Raw genomic sequence first — 18,094 nt, 5'->3', positions numbered from 1 at the left:
TTACTTTCTGAATAGCCCTCGTATAATTTTAAAACAAACTTTATGATATGATGTAATAAATAGCTTATTACACTGAATTTTGCCCGCTGCTGTTCTGTAACAAGAAAGGACTTAATATGAAATTGGCTAAATTATTTTGTGTAAGTTTTCAGTTTATCCTTTGGTCAGTAGTACAAAAAAAATAAATATGAATACCATTATGTAGCCATTACCTATACTGTTATTAAGCTGATACAGTGAAGTTATTTGTAATTCTTGCTAGATCCTGTTTCTGACATTTAATTTTAGAATACATTGGCTTTCCCATCCATCATAGAAAGAATGACAAAGTTCACAGATATTGCAAATAGTACTTTATTGTTTTTAAAATCTTAATTTCTTTTTTCCTTTTTCATGACTGTTTTGCAAGATGCTTATCATTTAAGTAGATAAATCAAATCAACTGACTTTGTGACTCTTCCTTGACTTTTCTTGTAAAAATGTCTTCATCCGGTTGCATCTGAAAAAAATTATTTGGTGATAGTTCATGATAGTGAATGATTAACCCTACGTTAAAGAAAAATTCAAGACAATCTCTTATAAGATATTACTGCAGTTTTTCTGGATCTGCAAAAGTAGAAGAGGTGGATTTTTGGTTCCAGCAATATAAAGTTACTTGTCATGTTTCCAAAATTATTTCCTTACTATACAGAAACTGAAACAAATGTAATTGAAGTGACTTAGGAGTAGAAAGAAGTATTCTTGAAAGGGTTACCTAAACTATTAAAAAAAAAATGAAGATTTTTATTACTGAAAATGTTGGTTTCTTTCTGAATTTACTCTGGGCAAATCTAAAAACCATTATGAGAAATTCTGTTCCCTTTAGTTACATGTAAAAAAAAACAAAGAATCTATAAGATATTTTCATGTACCTTCAATTTCATATGTTAAATCTTTGTTATTTTCAGTGCATCTTTATTTTATATTGTAAAAAATAAAGAAACACCAGCTTTAGGTCGTCGTACTAAACGTAATATTATTACTGCTTTGTTAAATGGAATGAATGAGCATAGAGATGATGATACCATGATGCGTAATGGATGCCTTACATTGTGCCAGTTTAAAATACCTCAAGATGTGGTAAGTTGTTTATTTTATTTATATGTAGTAATTGTATCGTGTTTTTTTTCAGTGAGGTGGAAATGAATAATGCACTGAAAGAATGAATATTGAGTAAACTATTGAATTGGACTGAACTGTCTAAAATAATTTAAAAGTTAATAAAAATTATACAGTTTAAATATAATCCTTTCATTAATTCACATCTGTTATATAATGTAACAGAAAAAAGAAAAAAATTCTAATGTTTGCAAAGGTTTGGCAACAATACTCTGATCAGTGTTCACTTTTAGAATTTTTTTCTTTTTTCTGTTATATTATAATAGATCCTCAGTTTACATTAAACTGTTCCTATATTTTAACTACAATAAAACTTTAAAGTTTGCTAGCAATGAAAAAATATTTTTTAATTACATTTACTTATTGTTAAAGGTCTAACTGTTTGCTCCCAAATTGAACATAATTTGTGTGAAATTGTTGTTATATGTTATACTTTTGTACTATATTTGTAATACTAAATTATTTACAGAATTGTGTTAATGTCAGAGCTGAAACAGAAAAAGCAGGATTTTCCTGGCATCTGCTTACAGTATAATGTATAAACCCTTCCCAGTAATGAAGTTTTTTCTTTATGATCCTGTTATTTTCTTTGTGTAAAGAAAAGTAATTCAAAACTTCTACATTGATTCGTTGAACTAGTAAAAACATGTAAAATTCATTAAGGTTCTCTGGCATGTCAGTTAAAGAATTTATTAAAAATACTCACTGGGACATTCTTATTGATCTGAAATTCAGATACTGAAGCTGATATACAGTGAAACCAAAGTAGGAAATATAAAGTGAAAAGACTAGTAGAGTTATGAAAATTGGTATAAATGTTCATTTTTATTTGCCTTTTCAACAGTCACCGAATTCAATTAACTCCTGATAGCATTGTTAGTTTTATGAACAACACTCCAGAAAAATGTGAAGATCTTATTAAATTTCTTTTTAAGTTTTTTCGTTTCTTGTTTGGGATTCAAAAAAATGATAAATACAATTCTCTGTAATGAGCCCCTTTAAAAATAGAATTTTAAAGCTCAATTTTCAGTTATTGTTGTGAAAACTGTCTCCTATGTGAAAATTGTTTAATAAGTTGATTATTTTCACCTATTGATTCAAATTTTCTTCATCAAAAGTATATTAATTTACTGATAAAATAGTATGCTTTTCTATAGAAAAAAAAATATACTAAATTTTTCTGATTATGTTATGGCTAGAAAAATTTAGCATATTTATTAATTTAATATAATGAACTCATTTACCTATAAATTGTATGTTAAGAAGTTTAATGAAAAACATCAACATCTATAATTTCTATCCTGCTCATTGTAGAATAAATAAAAACCAGAAGTGATTAGTTTATTTACCATTGATATTTTTTTTTATAATTTATTTATATTAATTTTTATACTAGATTATATTTACAGATTATTCAAATTTATTAAAAGTTTTTTTTTTATTTTAGTAAAAGAAATAAAGAAATTTCAGATTTTTTTTGTTCAGCTCTGTCCGAGTAAAACAGTATGGTTAGTTACAAAGCATTTGTTTATATTACCTAAACATACACTGCTTTCTGTTTTTAAAACAGAATTCTTTTTCTATTTTAAAAATTCAAATAAATGTTTTACTGTTTATCTCTTAATATAAATATTTATTTTTATAGTTATTTGAATATGAGAGATTGGTATTGATGCTTCTTCATATTGTGTCTGAGATGGAACAAGAAGGATTTGTTCAAAGGATAGGCATATACCTACTTAATTCATTAGCATGTCAGGTAGATGGTTGCCAGAAACAATTATTGGGAGATCTTGGTGCTATTAGTGTAAGTATACCATTCTTATTATTTAGTTGTTATATCAATGTTTTAATTTTGCATGTATTTTTCCTATTCAGATCAAGATGATGTACTTATTATGTGCATTTTTGAAGTCATATTAGATAAATTAATTTAATATTTCTATGATATTCTTTTTAATGTTTTGTTTATATAAATTATTTTTAATATTTTATAGAGAATGTTAGAACTAATAGATGATCGTGTTAAGAGGGATACATGTGATGATGTGCTAGAAGTTGCATGGTCAACAATGTGGAATGTCACTGATGAAACGGCTATTAATTGTCAAAGGTTTCTTGATGGTAAAGGAATGGAATACTTTTTGGCTTGCTTACAGGTAAGTGTGATTTGTGTCATATATTTGTACATACATAAAACAAATTAATTTTGAATGTTGCATTGTTGCCTGCCCTAATCTAAAATATATCTAGATGTTAATTTTTAGATCTTTTGGTTTTGTTATTGAAACATTTTTATTATTCTAGCTAATCTAATTCACTTTATCCAATTAATTCACTCATTACTTTAAACCTGCCAAATACACACACTTTTGTTTGTTTTGTATATGAGACTCCTAAAAATCCTGATAATAAAATTTTATATAGCATATAATAATTTTAATATTAATTTTCTTTACAAATTTTGTCTTGTTACAAATGAACCATTAACTCAGTGTAAATAAACTGTTACTTTGCTTTCCTGCCAACTAGAAAAACATGTTCCTCTGCCACCTGCTGAGTTGTATTTTTAATCATGTATCTAAAGATAATCTTTGAGCTTTTTTTGTAGATTATAGAATAAAAGAAGCATAAACTGCTAGATAATGGTATCGTTAAGTCACAATTTTTAAATCATCAAAATTCCAATAATAGGTACAATTATTTAATTTATGAAATCAGTTATAAGTATATTAAAATATAGATGCAAGATTTGATAGCTTTGCGTGTATACCAGGTTGGACTAGAAATTTCTCTGAACTTATACTCTCTTCCTTGCTTTATTAATATACATAATGACTAATATTACATATATAATTCCTGTTGTGAGACAAAAGTCTCCAGGGTAAGCAGTAAAACAGTAAAAAAATTTCAATTCAGTTTGGTCTCATTGAACGGAGTGTCATTCTGGAGTTCATTCTATCGTCCTTCTCTTGCTGGGTCAAGCCATGTTTCAATCGTCGATCTTCCAACTGTTCTTCGGTCTTCCTCATTTCCTGACTGGCGGGAAATCAAGAGCCATTATCTTTTTTGTAACACTTGAAGGGTGCTGAGAATCAATCTTTTCGAACCAATCGTTTCGCTCTCGAGAGATTTTCTCTGCCACTGACTTTTTTATTTGAAGGAAGCCTCGTATTCGTTCATTTCTGATGCGGTCCAACTTAGTCACAGCAAGAGACATTCGACACATTTTCATCTCTGCGGTCGTGAGATCTCGATCAAACTGCTCGTATCATGTCCAACACTTTGCTCCATATGTAAGTGCGGGTCTAACCACTGTAGTATACATTCGGCCCTTAAGTTTTGGAGGCATACGCTTGTCGCAAAGAACAGCCGAAATCTGCTGCCACTTCAACCATGCCATGGTGATTCGATGGTTCACATCTTGCTCACAGCCGCCTCTTTGATTCAATATAGATCCAAGATACTTAAAACTTGTACACTTCGGCATAACTCAATCGTTGATCATAATGTCAGGCGATGGTGCTTGTGCATCACTGAATGGCAAGAACATATATTCTGTTTGGATTCACTGATTTTCAGACCGTGACTTTCAAGTGCACATTTCCAGCGATTGAAAACATCCTGCAGCACCACAACACTTTCGCTCGTGAGACCCACATCGTCAGCAAAATGTACGCTCAGCAGCAATTCATCCATGATGTGTGTTGTCAGATAATTAATGATCACATGAAAAGCCGTTGATATTCCTGCCATGCATCTCAACCTTGTGGTCGCATCGCGATACATGTCCACAATCATTTCAACATATCGTTCTGGAACACCGTGACTTCTCAATGCCGTCCATATCAAATCTGCAAATATCATAATGCAAATTCCTAGCAGCGTCTCTAAACTTTTCCACCAGTATACGCATAGCTTGAATTGCATCCACTGTTGATCTACCAGGCACGAAACCACATTGATTAACGTGAATTTTTGACAGTACAATTTTCATCAGGCGGTTGTTCATGACTCTTTCCCAAAGCTTCATAGTGTGCGACAGTAGTTTTATACCTCTGTAATTGCTGCATTTTCTGGAGTCTCCTTTGCCCTTGAAGAACGGCAAGAGGAAGCTTTGACGAAAAGCCGTAGGCAACGAGCTTCCTTTTTTAATTTTGTTGAACAACATACAGAGAAGGAGGATGCCGATCGCTCCAACAGACTTCCACAGCTCTATGGGCACTTCGTCCGGTCCCACTGCTCTTTACCTCTTTTCATTTCTTTCAGTGCAGCTTCGACCTCCACTTCGGTTATGTCTTCCACTTCTTCGCCTAAGACGGGATCACAGGATGGGTATTCGGTTCATGGGAACTCCTCGTTCAACAGATTATCAAAGTAGTCTCTCCATCCCTGCGTTATGTCGTGGTCGTCAGTAAGCAGCCTGCCATTTGCATCCCCAATAAACTTAGGTGAAGTTAATGCTTTTGCATTGTTTCGACGCTGTGCCGCCACTTTAAAGATCATCCCACCACCGTCCGGAGATTCGAGATCTTCATAGAACTTTTGACACGCAGCAGCTTTGGCTTTAGCTACTTCTTTTGCCGTGGCTTTCTTCGTTTCAACTTTTTGTTGTCGTAGCCGCTCTTTTTCTATTGTTAGTAGTGGATCACACTTCGACCACGCCCTGAATGTTGTCCTCTTAGCCGCCACTGCCTTCTTGACAGAGTCGCCCTTCCAAAACCAGGCTTCTCTTCCATTTCTCAATCGACCTTTCGATACTCTAAGCAGTTCTTTAGCTTTCAACAAACAGACATCTTGGAATGCCTGCCACATCTCGCCATCATCCAGTTCAGCCTCTGCCTCAACAACATCATGAATCCAGTCTTTCAATTCTGTCAGAAGCTGCACGCCCTGTTCAATACCCAGTCTTTGCCATCGAATCTTTTCCACTTTAACCAACTTGTCTATAGTTCGAGAAGCAGCCGGAAGGCGCATTTGAGTCAGTAGAAAACGATGTTGATCCACAACGTCCTCTCCCAAGATGACTTTACAATCCCTCACAAGCTTTCTCATGTCGGCAGTGCACAAATGGTAATCGATCTGGGTCGTACGGCCCCCGCTGCTGTAAGTGATCAGGTGACAGGGCTGTTTTCTGAAGAACGTGTTCAGTATCACACTCATGAGCCTTGGCAAGTCGAAGTATCTCATTTCCCTGCTCATTTCTGCAGCCGTATCCGTAACCACCATGCCACCTTTTATCGCCTTGATTTTGTGTGCCGACATGTCTTGGGGAGTTTTTTAAGCAAGTTCTCCAGTTCAAGCCAAAAAGCCTCTTTCTCTGCTGCTGGACATCTTGTCTGAGGTGCATAGGCACTGATGATGTTCCAAATTCCCCTGTCGATCACCAACTTAATGCTCATCAGGCGGTCACTGACTTTTTCAATACCGACGATGTTGTTTTGTAGCTCTTGACAGAGTATGATGCCGACTCCATTTTGATGATTCTCGAGCCCATGATAGTGTAGTTTAAATTTCTTTGTGTTCGTATCCAAAAAATGGGTCTTGTTTGCTTGGTTATGCCACTTTGTTTCTTGGACACACAGAACATCCAATCTCCGTCTCTCCATCACATCCTCCAGTTGGTAGCTCTTTCCGTTCATGCTACCCACATTCCATGAGCCAATGCGCAAAATCCTTGGTCCAATTGGATGCTTCATTTTGCTCGCCCCCGAAACATCCCGAGCTCTGATCCGTCCACGAGTGGACGTCCCGGGATCACGAACCCGAAGGCTAGTGCCCGGCAGGATAGTGTTATTTATTTCAACCATTATTTCCATAAAGCATGAATCCATTGTTTTGAACCTGTCTGGATTTAAAAGGCTTTGTTTGTTTGACGTCTTCATGTTGCCTATAATTAAACTTCGACCTTTCTTTTCTTTCCACCAGTGGTCTCCAGTCGTGGTAACCCAAGGCTTCATGACACTGTTGGGATCAGTGCTTAAGGTGTTAATGACGTCGCAGCCACATCTTATGGTGTTCACTTTGTAGCTGCATTTGATTCAAAATAGTTATTAGACATGACCCCCTCCCTTCTCTGTCTGCCGCACCACCTGGTAGGTCTTGCGTTGCCTGGGTCACACCACAGGGAGGTAGAGAATCGGGTAGTTGACCGGTCTGGAGCTATGTCGTTTTCCTAATAAATGATGTTGGGTACTTAGCCCTGCGCTCCGTTTCAACCGGCCCATTTCGTGACCCTTCTCTGAACTTATATTCTTACTTATATTTTTTAGTCATACATAAATCAAATTAGCAAACATAGCATAAATTTAATTAGTAGGTTAATTTGGATTTAAGCTTTCTGCTTAATGGGTGCCACATTTATTAACAGAATACACATTTGACCAAACACTTCTCAAGGGCATTTAAATTTATTTAAATGAAATTCTTTTGAGTTCTTCAATGTTTTATAACAGATAAAATACAGATTCACTATTAAATGCTGGAGACCAAACAGAGGATGGAAGCAGTGAAAGTGCATCAAAAAAGCAAAAACTGTTCCATCTACAGGAAAAGATTACTACAGTTTTCTGGGATTCTAGTGGTCTGGTGTTCATAGAGCGTTTGTAAAAAGCCAGTCTATCACCTCCCTCTCTTTTTTCTGTTTAGCCTCTGGAACTGCTGTAAGGTATTACTTCAGAGGATGAATGAGAGTGAATGTGTGGATGAATGTGTGTGAATGTAAATGAAGTGTACTGTTGTACAGTCTCAGGTTGATCATTCCTGAAATGTGTGGTAAATTGAAACCCAACCACCAAAGAACACTGCTATTCACGATCACAAGGGAGTATTATGCTTCACTACTGGAATGATTGAAAGATGCTATTTAGGCTAAACGTCTGCATCTGCTCAAAGTGTGCTTACACCACAATAATGTGCCTGCACGTGCATCTTGGATTGTTTCTGCAAACTTCATGCTTCAGAGTGCTTCCACAAGCACTTTATTTGCTAGACCTGCAGAATGGATGTGAGGGGTTGGACTGAAATTGGCGCCTGAAAAAACCGAGATGGTAGTAATCACTGTGGCCAAACGGCGTCTTAGACTAACGATCATCATGGAAGGGCAGTACACATCCAATTTATGCTGTCTCTGAAATACTTGGGCATGTGGATTGACACCAGGCTTCGCTTTGGGATGCATACTCTAGAGGCGAGCAAAAAAGTGGATAGAGAGTTGGGAATAGTTGCCGGTTTGTTGCCCAATTGTAATAGCCCTAAACAACACAGAAGGAAACTTTTAGCTAGTGTGGCTCGATCTACACTTTTGTATGGCGCAGAGGTGTGGGCAGGAGCCATGATATGTGCAAGATACAGAGGAGTGCTGGAGGCCCCCCATCACAGAAGGCGCTGTCTCCGTGTCATATCTCCGCATACAGGACTGTCTTGGGTGTGGTGACAGAAGTCCTTGCGGGACTTCTTCCCATAGATCAGTGACCTATGTAACTGAGGAGGATGTGGGAGGCAAGGGCTCTCACATCAGAAAAGAGGAAGAGACAATCTGCCGAAACATTGGCTGAGATGTACAGTATGACAATGGAGATGGGACCAGAGTGATAAGGGACGGTGGATGCACCGGATGCTTGGTGATGTCATACATTGGAGCAATAGGCACCATGGCTTGTGGATTACTTCCTCATGCAGTTTCTGATGGACCATGGCGGATTCAGGTCCTATCTGTACAGGTTTGTCCCGGATCATTCAGACATCTGCCTGGTGTGCAATGAGAAGGAAACTCCCTATCACATGTTTTTCATGTGCACCAGATACGATGATGAGAGGAGAGATCTATTAGATGCTTTGCACAAAGAGGTAATGTTTGCATCAGCAGAGGTGCAGGATATACTTCTATATTCTGAGAGGAACTGCATGGTGATAGTCATGTGTGTCAAGGCAATTATGCATGACTTAAAAGCCTGGGAGGAGTCCTGTGATAGAGAGATGTGTCGGAGGGTACGTGCACAGACATGCACCTGTGCCTATGGGGTCACATGAGTGTGTAGGAGTTGCCTGGGTGCGATGAAGTGCACTCCACTGTGTGTTAGATGGTTGCCTAATGATGATGATGGAGGTCTGATAGGTTCGATAGGTATATTGCTGTGCATTAACATATTGTATGTCATGATTGATACATCGTTTACTGGTGCTGTGATATGATGGCAGTTGGTGTGTCTGGATGAGTTCTGTCCTTGCACCTTGGTCTGCTTTTTCTGTGTGTATGAATTGTATCATTATTTTATTATTATCTACTGTAGTGTTTCTATTTTTAGAGTACTCCATTATTGTTGATTTAGGTTGTAACATTAATTATAGTGCATTATTGTATATTATATTTGCTGTTATGATTTCATGTATGTGTATGTATGTTGTTTTTCTGTAGTATCAGGAGGGAGTGGTAGAAATATCATGTAATATAATTGTAATGACATTGAGGATGAGTTATGGACTATAGATCTTGTTTTGATATATAGTATATATATAAGTAATTACTATTATCTATTATTGATGTATTATGCTTCATATATTACTATATTTTGTGTATTACTATTTCAGTTAACTGATAAGAAGTAATTTTTACATTGTGTATAGTATATTATGTATCACCAACATGTATTTCGATGTATTGTATTATGATGTATTAATTGCAGTATCCTTATTGAGGAAGTATTTGTTTTTACTTTATTAATATGACTGTGTATTATTAATTCTTAATGTGCGCATATTGTATTTTGTACTAGCTGTATTTGTATTTTACATTGTACATTGTATATAATGTATCACTATTACTATGTATTTTGATGCATTGTAATATGATGTATTAATTGTAGTATCCATATTGAGGAAGTGTTTGTCTTTTGTGTTATCAGTGTGATTGTGTATTAATTCCTAATGTGCCTTATATTGTATATGGTATTTGCTGTTTTATTGTATATATAATGTGTACATTATTGTAGTATGAATGTGAAGCTCAACTGTGTGTGTGTGTGTGTGTGTGTAGGTGACTCCTCCCTTCCTGATGAAATACAACACTAGCTGTTCTTAGGAAGGCTGGGCAGGCAGGGATGGAGGTTTAGTCGGTAGTGCGCAGGTATACATATGCACCTAATAACACCTTGCGGAACCTATTAGTGACCCCGACACTGCCTTGGTCTGTAAAATGGATTTCTCCATCTCTCAAAAAAAAAATGACCTGCAGAAATGGCTCACTGAACAGTGATGATGTCAAAACTGAGATAACTGCTTATTTTGCAGAATTGGACAAATTGCATTATTCTGAAGATATAAAAAGTTGGAAAGTGATTGGTCTAAATGTATTGAATGCAAGGTGTCTATAAAATGAAAAATAAAAACATTTCTGAAAAATGTTATTTTTTTTTTTGTTAGTCTGAGAACTTTCCGAATGGCTCTTGTAATCCTTAACAAAAAGTGTCTGTATATTAAATTATGTGTTTTTTATAAGGTGTCTCTAGCAGAATATTTATTACTTTACTAATTTTTTTTATTTTAATATCACAAATGAATTGTAACCACGTATTAATTCAATATTTTTTAATTAGTTTTTATTCATAATTGATGATTCATGTGTCAAAATGTTTTGTTGTTTTTTTTATGAAGTTTTTAAAAATATGAATTATGAAAAAAATTGCTTTTAAACTAAAAAGCTTGTTATGGGTGTCTTATATAAACCAGGTAATTTCTGTGTTGAGTACTGTTTTCTTTTCTTAGCTTCATTCTTTTATTATATGTTGATGTGTTTTGGAACAATTCCATTGTCAAAACTTATTGTACTCCATTACAGTACAGTGTTTTGTGAATACAATAAATTTTGATGATATATTTGTTCTGAAACATCCAGTATATAAAAAAAAATGAAGCTAAGAAAGGTAAACAGTACTTGATGTAGAAATTATAATGATTTTAGCAGAAAATATAATAATTATTATCGTAACAGAACCTGGTAATTTTAACATAATCATTTTTATGTTTTTAAATTATATTTTATCATAATTATTTTAATAGTTTTTATTACAGATTTATTTTATATACAGGGTGAGAAACATAAAACCGAACCCATAATGAAACCTACCCAACACTACTATTTACTCTCTCACACAACTAGCACAACTAGTGGATGTATATGTTACTACTACTGATTGTTGCTGCCGTTTGTCAGATGGTTACGTGTCAGTGCAGTATACATTTTGTCATAGTGAAGTATTGTGAGTGCAGCTGTGTTTATGTACGTTCAAGTCCTAGTAAAGCCAGTTATTTTTACACGGATTTGAATACTAAATCGTGGATACAACACCAGTATCCACGGGAAGTCGAGAGTTCCAACGTTCAAGTCCTAGTAAAGCCAGCTATTTTTACACGAATTTGAATACTAGATCGTGGATACCGGTGTTCTTTGGTGGTTGGGTTTCAATTAACCACACATCTCAGGAATGGTCGAACTGAGAATGTACAAGACTACACTTCATTTACACTCATACATATCATCCTCATTCATCCTCTGAAGAATTATCTAAACGGCAGTTACCGGAGGCTAAACAGGAAAAAGAAAGAAAGTTGTGTTTATGTAAAATGCCATATTCAATCCAGAAGAGGATAGGTGTAGTTGAGGCCTATATTCATTCTGGATTGTTTGAAGAATCATGTTGAGTATTCATAGAAAAATTTCCAAATGCCTATATCCCAGTGAAGAGCAGCATACACGATTTGGTTAAAAAATGGCATACAACTGGTTGTTTCAGATACAAAATGAGATATGCAACCTTCTGTTAGGATGCCACAGGCCATTGCCAAAAATTGAAAGGAGAGTTACTGACAGTCCAAAAAAATCACTATACAAGTTATCTCAACAATCTGGTGTTAAATAAACATCTTGTCGTTAAATGTTTTATGAATTAAAATTGAAACCATACTGCATTACAACTGTGCAATAACTGAAGGAGACTGACAAACTGAAATGACTTGATTATTGCAACTGTCTTCTTGAAAACATTGTTGGTGGACAGATAAAGTTGTCCACCTGCGATCTTTTTCCTTTGGGGCTACTTAAAGGAGAGAGTTTATGCATCTAATGCCTATATTGATGAAATGAAGGTGAACATTCAACGTGAAATCAACACAATTGACAACAATGTTTTGCATTAAATGACTCTCAATATGTTCAGTCTATCACAGTAGTGCTTTGATGCCCATGGTAGTCATTTTGAACATCGTTTGTAACAATAAGGTAAATAAATGCAACATTTAGATTATGTTTTGTTTTTCTTATTTAATTTATCTGTATCATTCATAAAATTTCATTCCATCATAACCTACCGGTTCTGCAGCGGTTACATTAATGGGTTCAGTTTTATGTTGCTCACCTGTAATATATATATATATATATATATATATATATTATATAAAACTGATATTTTTTTTTTTTTTGTTGACAGTTATTTCCGCGGAAGGATGAACTGATGCGAAATATGATGGGTTTATTAGGAAATGTTGCTGAAGTGCAACCTCTAAGACCACGACTTATGACTGATAGATATGTATCTGTTTTCGCTGACCTTGTAGATTCTTGTAGTGATGGAATTGAGGTAACTGATTAAATTGCAGGGATAACCTGACTTAAGCATTATTAATCCCTGTATTATTTGGGAACACAGGCAACTTAGAGTATTTTACTCGTCAAAAATGCCACCTCAGTTAGAAGTTAATTTTTCTGAAAAAGTAACCTTAGGCTATCCTCTGACCTTTACGCTACAGTAGTAACATCTCTGTCGTTCACCAAGAATGTAATGGATTCAAAAAATTGGTCAGATGGCATTTATCAATGTTACAAAATTCATCCTTCATAATTGGTTATGATTTGGTGTAAGTCTGTAGTTGCTAAAAAGAAATAAATAAACATACCATCTTGGAAAATAGTTACCACCACATGATGTAAGTAAAAAATCTTTATTTAGAGTAGGCCTAAAAAAATTATGCCTATATGAAAATACATAAAAATATAAAGAAAAGAGATCTGAATTTTTCTAAAAATATGAAAAGGAGATGATGTAAATGGTTTACTGGTGTACATGGGTTAACGTCCAGAATGTGTATAATTTTTTAGCTTAAGTTCTCCAACCTTAAACTGCATATTAAAGATTAAAAATACTGAAATAGATATAATGCTTGTGGTTTAATGTTTGTTACATTACTGTCAAATTGATACAACAATGTAAATTTATACAATTAATATAGTAGTTTAACTTAGCTGATTACTGTGTTTCAGTGATTTATATTTCATAAAATATTAAATTTTATTAACACAGTGGTCAGTATGTTAATGAATTTAAAATTTTAATTTCTGAATCGCATTTAAGGCTAGGAAATAGATTTAAAGTTTGGAAGAAGTAGAAAATTACTTGAATTGATTTTTAATAAAATTCTGCCTTGGAACATTAACTGGTAGTTAGCCCAATATTGTTCAGTAATTGGTCTATCTAACAGCATTATGTTCACAGACCTTCATCAGACAAAAAAAAAAATAGATTTGTCAATTTATTGAGCACCCTATTAAAGAAAACTCCATCCATTGTTTAATAATCGATCTGATGGTTGTTGAATGTAGCCTTTAATACTTAGTTTAATAATAATCGATCTGATGGTTATTGAATGTAGCCTTTAATACTTAGTTTAATCCATATCACTTTATATTCCAGAATGCTATTTCCTTTCATTAAACAGATGAAGCTGAACCATTAGCTATTTAAAGGCTAGTTAAAATTTTCAAATAATAGCTATTTTTTGAGATGGAAATGCATTTACATGACTCCTACTGATGGTCGTATCCGACCATCACCAGCAGACTACGGACTAAAATCACCACTGTTTGGCACACCCCAGAACCACATTAGGCATAACGTCAAGGTTCGTAGGCTACAGAACAGTTCACTCTAGCTTCAACGAGAGTTTGAACCAACAAGTCACAACGACTTAACATTACAACACTACATTACTATAATACTACAGTAACTATATTACATATATAATACTACAACTGCAACATGAATTTTTTTTTTAATTAACTCTATGACTGCACAGGTGTGAATTTCGCTATGGTTACAAATGTAGACATGATCGCACTTAAACTCAAATAAACAAATCCAAAAACACATGATAAACGACACAACACAACAGTAACACAGTAATGAATAATGCAATAACAGCATGAATTACAGCGTCAGATCCGTGAGATAATTCCTCAACACTCAAATTACACTACAAGTTAAAAAACTATACTTACACCACAAAAATGCACATGACAGAACACTACAATGTTTTTTTTTTTAAACGTAGACTCGTTCATGCAAAAACATACACATGATAAACAACCTGATGCAAATTACACTACAAAATTAACTACTACATGATTACAATGCAATTTACATTACAAGATTACATACAGATTTCACCAGTTCTCGTCCTCCCCTTTCCTGGACATGGAGGACATAATAAACCTGGCCATGACCGTCCGCCCATGACTCCTTGCATTGATGTGCTCATCAATGTCCACCTCCACTGAGCAGTACCCATACTAATGGGTGTCTCTCCTTCTTCTCACATAGAGGTAAGAATTGAAACACCCATGACTGTTGAAGAATTGGGAGAGAAAGTAATCAAGCTCCCCCAATTCCTGCACATCCAACCCTTCACGTTGGGCAGCAGCAGCCTCCTGGGCCAGGCTCCTTTGTTGGAAGTCTCCCACTTCCTCTGCAATTGCCTAAGAAGGTTCTCCCCGGCCAGACTGTGGGCAACACCCTCCTTCCTCGACACTGCTCCTTGGCCAATAGATCCAAGGGGGGGATTCCTGTCAAGACTGTAGCCACCTCATATGAGACAGTTTTGTAGGAGGAAGTGACCCTTAAGGCCATCATCTTACATAACCTCTCCAGAATCCCTCTACCTCTTGCAACCCTTAAACCTTTTTCCCAGATCTGGACTCCGTACAGGACGGTTGAGTCTATGACTGATGCCAGCAGCTTCCTCTTTGACTGCCGTAGACTCCCAATATTCAAAATTAATTGGCTCAGTTGCGACTGTTCTCTCTACCTTCATGGCAGTTTCTGCTTTTGACTAACCAAACCCCCACATACTTAATTGCTTGCACCAGAATGATGACCTCGTCCCTTACCCTAGAAAACTATCTCCTCCAGCCTCCTCCTCTCTGCGAAGACGATGGCTTGCTTCTTCTCCACAATCTCAGCTCACTACCCTCCATCCAACCCATGATGCTCCTGATCGCATCATTACGTTTAGTGGTCAACTCCCTCTCCTAACATCCCAACCCCATAGGGGAAGACACCTGCCTTGTTACAATTCCAGTTGCCACCCACCCCCCCATTCCTAGCCATGGTGGGTTTTAACAGAACACCTGCCATGATGCTCTAACGCACATGCACTTCCTCAAGAGATGACCCTACTAACAGCATCCACAGTAGACCTGCTCCTCCGGAAGCCAAACTGGCTATCCGTTTGACTGCCACTCTCCCCAATCTCTTCCTCTAACCTTGCTAGCAACAACTGCTCGAAAAGCTTACCCCCCTGTATTTAACAAGTATATTAGCTGGTATACTGAGAGGTTCTCCACAAGTCTTCCCAGCTTCCTGACCAGAATTAATCTGCCCACATTCCGTTTCACTGGGAAGCACTCTATGTAGCAAGCCATTCATGCAAACTGCCACCAGCTGTGGTGCTGCCAAGTGTTAGCATTAGTTTTTGTTTTACTCATCTTATTTTATAATTATCCCAAAGTTTATTATACATTTACACTTTTGAGATGTGTTTATAAGGTTTCCCTCTCTATATTTAAAAAAAAAAATTGTGTGTTTATAATTCAGGTCAGTTATAATGCAGCAGGTGTACTGTCACATATGGCTTCTGATGGTGAAGAAGCATGGACTATTTCGAAGCCATGCAGAGCTAAAGTTTTAGATAGAATGGTTGCTGCTATAGAACGTTGGAATATTTCAACAGAAAGAAATATAAATTATCGTTCATTTGAACCTATTCTTCAACTTGCTAAAGTTAGGCATACACCACAATGCCAACATTGGGCTGTTTGGGCTCTTGCTAATCTCACTTCAGTGTATCGTAAGTATTTAAATTATTTATACTTAATTGAATTTACTTCTTCAAGGCTTTATCTGATAGTCAGTTATGCTATTAAGCTTATTTTGTGGCCGTTGGATAGGAAAGAGAGTCTTAACTCAGTCAATATGTAATCACTATCTCTACATTCTTAATCACTGTCTCAACATCCTTAGCGTACATCTAGCAGGATCTATTCCTCACCCACAGAACTAAAAATGGCAAGAAGGATAAAGATGGAGAAAAATGCTCCTTCTAGGCATTTGGTTTCTTCACTCCCTTAAGACAGTTTTACCCAGACGAAAGCATATTACTGATCAATGAATTTGCATTGACCAGTGTAGAATTCTACTCCTTCAGAAATTTAAAGAGCCAACCTAAAACAAGAGTTGTAAGATGATCAACTAAACCGTCACTGGAGGATATGTTATTTGACATTGGAAAATTATATAATTTTTCATTGAAATTGAAATTTTAAATTGCTATAGTTTCATTCCATTGATTATTTAGCAAGTTATTTAATGAATTAAGTTTTATAATGTAATACACAGTTGTTTGCTCAGAATTGTTCAACTTGTGTAATGTTTACTATGCAATTTAGTATGTAATATTTTGAAAGTCAAGCTATTGTATTTTTGAATATAGGTGATATGAATTTTTTTTTTTTTAGTTATTCAGTTCAGAAATCAGCCAACATATAAAATATGCTTTCAGTAAGCTTGGTATTGTCCAAGTTTTCTATGCATTAGATATAGAATGTAGGGATTAATGATTTATAGATTGTAATATAAATTTTTTTTTAAATTCTTTATTTTGTTTTGTAGCTGAAAAGTTATTTTGTTTTCAGCTGAAAAGTATTGTTCGTTAGTTGAATCAGAAGGTGGAATACAAATATTAGAAAATGTTATAGCAGATGATGCCCCGTATCAGCGAATTAAAGATTTAGCAGCAATGGTTATTGATGAATGTCGAAAATATCGTGAACGAAACCATATGGAACAACAACAACATCATGGACCACCACAATTAGATGGCTAGATATAAAAAATTTATATATATATATATATGTAATATTATAAGTGAAATAATATGAATAATTTAATTAAAAAGAAGTATGTAATCATTATAATATAAACGTAATTGAAAAACATTATTGATATAATATTTATAATAATAATAATAACATTGTGCTTGTATATTATACTTTGTGATATTTTTTTAACGATAATAATCTAATTTGTATATTTCATTATTTCGTTGTAATGATAATAATATTAATAACCATATAATGAGAGAAGTGATTTAATTTCAATTTATTGAATTTAATTGGTAACATTTTTATTATTTGTAGTGTTATTTTAAATAAAAAAATAAACGTATACATGCAATTAAATAGTTTTTTATTGTCAATTTTTTAGAGAGATTGATTTTACTAGTACATTTTTTTAATTGGAAATATATTGTTTCAAATTTAAGATGCTTTTAAATGTTATAAAAAAAATTTGAGACAATGTTAGGGTGAAAAATAGAAGTAAGTTTTAATTACAAAAATAAATATTTTAATGAAAACTTAATATTACAAGAAAGGTTTTATTGGTATAGAGAATTTTACTGAAATATGTATGTGGATAAAGGTAGAAGAATAGCTTAAATTTTAAATTTGTTAAAAGTAATTTGTTTATCAAAACGTATATAAAAGAGATAAATATCTGAACTCTTGAAATTGCTTTCAGTTTCTCTTGTTCATTGTAAACTTAGTATTAGC

The 18,094-nt window shown here is 34.7% G+C and overlaps 1 protein-coding gene across 1 annotated transcript in view; it reads left to right on the top strand.

The window, feature by feature from the left end:
- Positions 1 to 17,722, top strand: part of LOC142328778 (protein zer-1 homolog) — a 34,735-nt gene extending 17,013 nt beyond the window's left edge. Inside the window, exons 5-10 of the mRNA XM_075372804.1 lie at positions 948 to 1,119; positions 2,804 to 2,965; positions 3,156 to 3,317; positions 12,642 to 12,791; positions 16,080 to 16,332; positions 17,177 to 17,722. Of these exons, the coding sequence (XP_075228919.1) occupies positions 948 to 1,119; positions 2,804 to 2,965; positions 3,156 to 3,317; positions 12,642 to 12,791; positions 16,080 to 16,332; positions 17,177 to 17,367 (1,090 nt within the window). The 3' untranslated portion in view covers positions 17,368 to 17,722. The remainder of the gene's footprint in view (positions 1 to 947; positions 1,120 to 2,803; positions 2,966 to 3,155; positions 3,318 to 12,641; positions 12,792 to 16,079; positions 16,333 to 17,176) is intronic.
- Positions 17,723 to 18,094: the final 372 nt, after the last annotated feature.

Source organism: Lycorma delicatula, chromosome 8 (genome assembly GCF_047948215.1).
Source record: "Lycorma delicatula isolate Av1 chromosome 8, ASM4794821v1, whole genome shotgun sequence".
In the NCBI taxonomy this organism is placed as follows: domain Eukaryota; kingdom Metazoa; phylum Arthropoda; class Insecta; order Hemiptera; family Fulgoridae; genus Lycorma; species Lycorma delicatula.
The sequence above is the reverse complement of the archived record's forward strand: the minus strand, read 5'-3'. Positions and strand labels throughout refer to the sequence as shown.